This window comes from Echinops telfairi, unplaced genomic scaffold (assembly GCF_000313985.2).
Source record: "Echinops telfairi isolate 266 unplaced genomic scaffold, ASM31398v2 ScPeMD7_22;HRSCAF=79, whole genome shotgun sequence".
Taxonomy (NCBI): Eukaryota; Metazoa; Chordata; class Mammalia; order Afrosoricida; family Tenrecidae; genus Echinops; species Echinops telfairi.
Window position 1 is genome coordinate 2,250,369 of NW_022103919.1, and position 7,692 is coordinate 2,258,060.

The following is a 7,692-nucleotide window of genomic DNA, read 5'->3' on the forward strand; positions in this document are numbered from 1 at the left end:
TTTGACGGCTGCAAGGGGCTGGTATCTGTGCCCACCGACTCTTCGCTGAGGCTCTGGCACACGCTCAGGTGGGAGGGAGGAGAGCCGAGATAAACCACTTCTGTTGCTGAGATCAGCCAGCCGCACAGAACAGAATCACACCAGGGCTCTTGGGCAGATTTTAAAAGCTGCTTATGTCGGAAATCATTTCTAGGAGGTCCTGTACATCTTTCAGAATAAATTACATTAGAGCATTGGAACCTCTCCCCCTGATCTCTCCAGCCTCTGGCCTCTTCCTGCTTCCGGGCCTTGTCTCTGTTGTTATTGGTACTTAGCCAGGTTGTGTCACAGTTTATCTGTTTAGAGGTGTGTGTTGGTGTCTTTCCCCCACAAGGCTTTGCTCTCCTCCTGGGCAAGAATCACATTGCATTTATCTTCATAAGTCCAGCATTTAATACAGGGTCTGAAGAGAGTTTCGCAATAATGTTTGATAGATGGATAAATGCCAAGCATTTAAATGCAGCATTAAAATGGTTTATCACACTACCAACAATAATAGTCAGCGCTAACATTATCGAGCCCTCTCTAGATCCAGGCACTGTTCTAAGCTTTTTATGTGTATTATATTAATTTATCTTTTCCACCAGCCTTGTCCCGACGTTAAGGACAAGGAAATTCATGTTTAGAGAAGAATAAAAACAAGTGACTTGTGTATGGCCCAGTCCAACTCACGTCCCTAAGTTCTAGTCCATAAGTCCCTCTTTGGATGCGTGTGGCCACGTGCTGGTGGTGCGGAACGGTGGCCCAGGAAGCAGGATGACACAGACAGGTGGGTGCAGAGCCACATGGATCCACAGTCGGTGGACATATGGCAGGTGCTTCAGGCTTGCCCATGAAGTCCCAGCAAACAGGAAAGGGAGGGAGATTCTTAGATTCCTCCCTGTCAGAAGGCCACACCCCCATGGAGACATCCAGTTGGATGCCACTCTGGCGTTGTGGTGGTGGTTGTTGCAAGGTGCCATCCAGTTGGGTACAACCCATGGTGAAAGGAACACTTCCCGGCCCTGCGCCGTCCTTGCACCTGTCCTGTGCCCGCGCCCACCACTGCGGCCACAGCATCCCCCGGTCTTGTTGAGGGCCTTCCTCGTTTTTCGCCGCCCCTCCACTTTACCGAGCACGATGTCCTCCAGGTACTGACCTCCCACGACAGTTTCAAGTTCACGTACAATCCTCTCACTATCACACTTGCATTCTACTTGACTCTTGTAGGGTGTTTCCTGATGAGTATCTAGTTGGGGGCTGGTAAAGTCACTGCATTTCAAACTTTAAGGTCATGGTTTCCCCTTGAAAGCATTTTTTTCCCTGTTCGCTGATTGATTCATTCTCACCAATTCGCTGATCCTCTAACCGTAATTTTCCAAAAATTTCCTCGTGCTTATTTTTCAGTACATTAAACACTTACTCCAGTACCTCAGATCAGGTTATACTTTTTAAACTATAGACTTGTCATTGGTTCTCTGATTTTTCCCCCTCTTGGGTCTTCCTCGGGGGTATATTAGCTGGGATAGAACCTCAAGAGGCAGTAGCTTAAAGTACAAATCTATCATACACATTCAGTCAGATGTTCTTAGGGTTTCAGGCTTACAATAAACCCACTCCCTTCCCTGAGGACTTCCAAGGTCTCTCTGATCCTCAGGGCTCTCGCCGGTGGAGAGGCTAAAGAAAGCCCCCCTGCCCCCCTGCTCCTGAAGTCCAAGTTCATGAGTGTCGCTGTGACTTGGGCTCACCCTCCAGTGGAGCACATTAAATTAAGTGGTCATCTTAAGGGAAACGTGACCTCGTCATGTGTCCAGCCACAAATCGGTTCCTGTGGCAGATGGCCAGAATGGTGGCAGTTAGAGCTCTCCTACAAAGGATGAGTTGGGGGCAATGGACCTCTAGGATGGGCGGCATTGGACATTTAGGTGGACCCTGGTAGAGACTGTGTCACTCTTGGGTCAATGCTGTGCTCCACCAAGAGAAGAGACATTTAGCCTTTAATTGGCCAGATCAGAACTTTGTGTGAAATAACAGAAAACGACTGATGGAGGCCACTCCCTGGCAATCCACTTCCCCGCCGTGCAAAAGGCCTTTTGCTCCGCAGGATTGGTGTTTTAGTCTCTTCAGTCTCTGCATCTCCTAGGGCACTGCCTTCTTTTTTATCCGCTGGTGGAGCCCGCCTCATCAGGCATCAGCTCCCACAGTGCCCCCTGCTTGGTTTAGTAAGCTGCTCCCCACCGTTGGTGCGAAGCTGGGCTGGGTAGAGCTAGCACTGGGGCTGCTGTTCTCCGTGCCAGTGCTGAATCCATTTCCCAGTAGGACTGGCCGAATCTTCTCACTTATTCCCCTACCGACCCTCCCACCCTCTCAGTCAGGACCCTACTAGCATGAGCAGAAGGCTGTCAGTGTGGCCCTGCCAGAGTTGATTAAATTGCTAGTCGGAGTAGCTCTCTCTTGCATGCAGTGATTCACATTATTTGGCTGTCTTTCACGTGGATCTTTCCTTCATGATTGACCTGGTAGCGCTTCCTTGCCATTTCTTTGCAACATGAGTATTCAACCTCTGATTACCGAGGTGGGTATCAATCTTATTCCTGTTTTTGTGTTTCTTTGATCATTTTGGTGGGAATTAGGCCCTCTCTCATTTATGTATATTTTGGTTGTGTTTAATAAATAGCTGCTACCTGTCTACTCTGTTGGGGAGTGTGCTTAGCTCTGGCTACAGTGGTGAGAAGAAACCGACAGTTAAGGAAGCTGCAAAGAGTCTGTGGAAAGGTGAAATTAAAAGATGATAGAATTCTTCCATAGACTGTCAAAGCTCCACTGTAGGCCCTGTTTTCAGCATATCACTGGGGAGTAGAGGGAATGTGTGAGGGAGGGAAACAGTAACCAAGTCATTGTGCCAAGAAGCAGAAACCATAACTCTCTTGAGATCTTTAAGATCTCAAATGGCAATGAGATCAAAAAAGGTGCCCTTGAGCAATGGGGACTACAGTGGAAGTTATAGATGAGTGAGGGTTCATTAGGGGAAGGTGGAAGTAAAGGGCATTCCATGCAAGGAACACCATTCATGAAGCACTCTGGCGGGAAGGAATGGAGTTGGGGTAGAGGTGGGACAGGATCGTATTTGAAATGTACCATGATCACCAGGATGCAGTGTGAGGAGTGAGTTGGAGAGGAACCATCGTGGGTGGGTAGGTGGACCAGTTAGGAGGTGGCTCCAGTGATCCAGGTGAGAGATGTTGGTTGCTTGGCTTAATCCAGATGGTGCTGGTAGAGATGGTAATGATGATAGAGTTGATAAGCACCTTAGTCTGAGGTCCGAGTTCAACTTCTTTATGGGTTTCAAGATCATAAATTCAGAAGAAACTAGATTCCTTTTAACCATAAACTCATTCATCATGCCCTTCTCTTCTTCTGTCTTGAAGCTTGTAAGCAGGGCAAGTAATAAGCTTGTTCTAATTTCAACAAAGGAAAGGGGCACGATTGGCCGTGTCTAGTACAGAGCTGTTCTATGAATGGTGACTTGGCTCTTCTCTCAAGCTTTTGAGGCCTAGATGAGACTAGCTGATGTCAGGACTGTAGCGATCAACCTCTAAATCGGGGTAGCAAGTTTTCACCCTCTCTCTTTATATTAAGGTGACCAGATTTAAAAGTGGGACACCATTGACTGGGGGGGGCTTGATTAAAAATTTGGTCTATACGGACTAAATAGACCATTCCCTAGCTTGTCGTGCATTCTTTCCAAAAATCGGGACCTTTAAAAAATGCCAAAAATCAGGACTATCCCACCAAAAGCGGGACGTCTGGTCACCTTACTTTATATATTTGGGTCAGACATTCATTAATTGTCTCTCTGTCTCCGTCTGTCTCTCTGCCACTCACTCACAAACACATTCTCTGTGTCTCTGTCTCTGTCTCTGTCTGTCTCTCTCTGCCACTCACTCACAAACACATTCTCTCTCTCTAAAGTCTAGGTAAGACCTAAGAATGCTTCTCCAGAAGTCCTTAGAAGCCTACGCCAGTAACACTTATTTGAAACCTACTTGCCATTAACTGCATTTTTATAGATAGTGATTAGAAGTCTACAGACAAATAAGACCCTGACACTGGCTCCTTGATTTCCCCATGAAAATGGCAATGGCCCCAGGAGATCTAACCCTCCCTTTCCCTTGTGCTCCATCTCTGTGGCCCTGCATTCGTTTACCAGCAATGTAGTAATCTGATGCCATAAATAGCCGAGTAGACAAAAGCTCTTCATTTACTTTTAGCAATGGTTTTTTCAGGATCAGAGTTAGGTATGTTGCTTAGCATTGGCAGTCCACAGAACACGGTTAGGCAGGATGGTGGCTAGATGAGGCCAATACACTTCTAGAATCTGACTGCTTGCATTTATACATCAGTTATCACATGCCTTAGTTATATGATGATCATATGTCGTTATTTTACCTTCCTGTACCTCTGTTTCCGCATTTGTAAGGGAATATAATAACAGTGTCTACCTCCAATGATGATGATGAGAATTGAGTGATGCAATGGATGATAGCTGGACCAGCACCCACACCGAGAAGTCACCGTTCAGTCAACCAGCAGACAGACTTAAAGAGTCAACAATAAAACCGGTGAGGAGCATGCTCCTCAGAACAAGCCGCCAAAGGAGATCAAAGGGGAACATTTGTCCAGAAACAAGGTGTAGAAGGCAGCAGGCACAAGAAAGATGGGCAAAAGGAATTAGAGAAACTTGGAAGGCAATGGGAAGAGTGATGTGATGTTGAGGGAATTGCAACTAATGCCATGAAGTAAAATGTGTGTCAGTTTTGGGATGGAAAACAGATTTGCTCAGTGAACTTTCACCCAAACAACAGTAAAATGTTGAAGAGAAGCATGCACACACACACACACGCACACATACGAGGGGGTACCTCCCAAAACGAGTAGAAAGCTCCACTGGGTGGAGCTTTCATGGTACACATTTTTCCTGCTAGACGAGCACCAAGCAGCTCACTGAGTTAGTGCACCCAGTGATGTCACCTGAGAAGGTTCTCTCTGGTCACAGTGAATTTTTTTCGTAAGTAAGAGCAGTTTTGCTCAAACCTTGTTTTTTGCGATGGCCGGTTTAAGAGAACAGTGTGTCACTGTGAGGTTTTTGTTTTCTGCTCTGGAAAAATGCCACCGAAATTGTGATGTTGAACACAACTTCCAAGGACAGCACTATGGGAGAAACTCAAGTGTACGAGTGGTTTTCTCCTTTCAAAAAAGGTGAAATGTCAACCGATGACAAACCTCATTCTGGACGTCCGTCAATTTCCCCAACAGACGAAAATGTTGACTCCTAGTACATTTGGAGTTTGGTCCACCAGGTCAGACTGTTAATGAAGCTTTCTATTTAGAGGTTCTGAAAAGATAGTGTAACAGTGTGTGACCCAAAAGGCCTGATTTGTAGCAGACGGGGGCTGGTTTTGCCACAAAGCACCTGCTCACACACCCATCTCAGTGCACCAGTTTTTGGCAAAAACAGCATGCCTCTCTTGCCCCACACACCTTACTCACCTGACCTCACTCTGTATGACTTCTTTTTATTTCCGCGAATGAAGAGGGACATGGAAGGACAGCAATTTGACGATATATTTGATGACATAGAAGATATGAAGAAAAAACAAGGGAGATGCTATCAGCCATCCAAACAGATGAGTTTCAAAAATGTTTCCAAGAATGGAATCGCAATTGTGACAGATGTATTAAGTGTAATGGAGAGTCCTTTAAAGGTGATAAGGTTGTTTTGTAAAAAATTTTAAATAGATAGCTTTGGGGAAAAAATTTCCAGTTTTGGGAGATATATCCATAGACAAACTCAACAAGTGTTAAGCACTTAGTTTTATATTAAAAAAAAAGTATCAATATTTTTCTTGTAGTTTTCCTTGGGAAATTTTGTGTTTTCCTTGAATTTTAAAAAATCTGTTTTCACACCTTCATCTCTCTGAAATATACATGAAATTATGAGGTAACAATTTCTTATAAAATTGAGCATCTAGCTTACTGGGTAAACCTTGCGTTGGTGTGATGAGATGTGCCCCTCTGGGAAAATGTGTTATAATGAGTCTGGAATTGTTGGCAAATCTTGCTGAAAGTTGTGAGCAGATATAAAAGGGTAACAAATTTTTTTTTAAAGACATGCCATTTTCCCAGGATCCTACTGAGAAATCTAAAAAGGAGAAAATAAGTTAAATCTTGAGTCAGTGATTTTGGGACAGGTATACCAAGCCTGTTCTCCTTTTCCTGCATCTCCTTCTAGCATTCAGCCCCTTAAGCACTGTTCATCTGTAAGCTTCACTTCGCCAGAGCTGGAGTCCAGCCTGCTTGCCTTGCAAGGGGCCAGTTGGTCTTTTGGAATCTGAATGAACCACAGAGCTTTCTCTGCGTTTAGTAGAGTCTTGAATTCATGCCAGCCATTAATTGTTCTCCAGACTTTCCTGTGAAGGCAGGCTAAACTTGAGACTTGGCTTTCTGTCTCGCCATCTGTGTGCTACCACTTGTCCACATGTGCTGTGTCATGTGATTCTTGTTCCAAGAAGTATCACTCGGTAGTAGAACATGTTCAGATTTAAATTTACCCTTGTTCACCTCTCTTGCAGGTTAGGAATGCCTTGCTTTTGATCTCTTAAAGACCATAGCAGTAGATTCTACAGGAGCTTAGTGGACAGAGCCTAAATGAGACAGTTAGCTTCTAGGCTGAGCCCTCTAGCTTGTGTTGTTGGATTTGGCTTTCTCCTGGGTGGAAACATGTAGACAGAAGGGAATTGCAAATGGCTACCCAGCTACCTAATCGAGCGCTCTTTTCTCCCCTAGCTTATTTCCAGTGATGCCGATGGAGCTATCCAAAGGGCTGGAAGATTCAGAGTGGAAAATGGCTCTTCAGATGAGGTAAGGCAGCCTCCTGGGTTCTGTACTGCTCCCAAGCACATGATTGTAGTGTGTGTGATTTAGTATGTGTTTGAACACTGCCCTACAAGGAGCTTAGAAAGAGTGAACAGCGCTTCATAGCTTTGCTTGAAGCAGACACGAAAGGTGAATGCCATTATTCTGTGTCTGGAAGGTGTTCCTGTGTGTTTTAAAATGTCTATAATTAAACCACGTCGCCCCATGAAGGTGTTCTGCCAGTAATGGGACCAGAGAATTTTTCTCCCTAGGATGCCCTGCATGAATGGCCCCTGGAATCCCAGCTGTACCCTAAGACCAGGCTTGCTCAACGTTCTCCAGCCACAGATTATATGAACATGATCCGAGCGGAGGGAATGGGTGCAAAACAATTCTGTGTCTACAGAACGTTGTCCTTATTCAGAGCAGGCATGATGGAAGGAGGCCATGCCCCTCCATCGCTCCTTGAGCCCAAGTCCTCTTCTGGACTCTGTCCTTCCTTGCTGCAGGCCACAAGAATAGCCCTTGATTTTCTTGCTTCCTTAGAACTGCAAGTTCCCTGGCTTTGAGTCAGACAAGCTTAGGTTCAAGTTCCTAGTTCCATCATCTGTAGCAAATCACCTAGCCTTGCTAAGCCTTTGGTTTTTTTCATCTGTAAAATGAAAACGGTCTCAAAATCATTGTAAAGATTCAGGGAGCCCCCCAGAGTAATTTATTTCAAAGGATGGCATTGAATCTGCAGCTCCGGGAGAGGGACAT

At 45.3% G+C, this 7,692-nt stretch overlaps 1 protein-coding gene across 1 annotated transcript in view; it reads left to right on the forward strand.

Moving 5' to 3' along the window:
- Positions 1 to 7,692, forward strand: part of GARNL3 (GTPase activating Rap/RanGAP domain like 3) — a 226,405-nt gene that overhangs the window by 106,131 nt on the left and 112,582 nt on the right. The window contains exon 4 of the mRNA XM_045288510.1: positions 6,865 to 6,939. Within this exon, the coding sequence (XP_045144445.1) occupies positions 6,865 to 6,939 (75 nt within the window). The remainder of the gene's footprint in view (positions 1 to 6,864; positions 6,940 to 7,692) is intronic.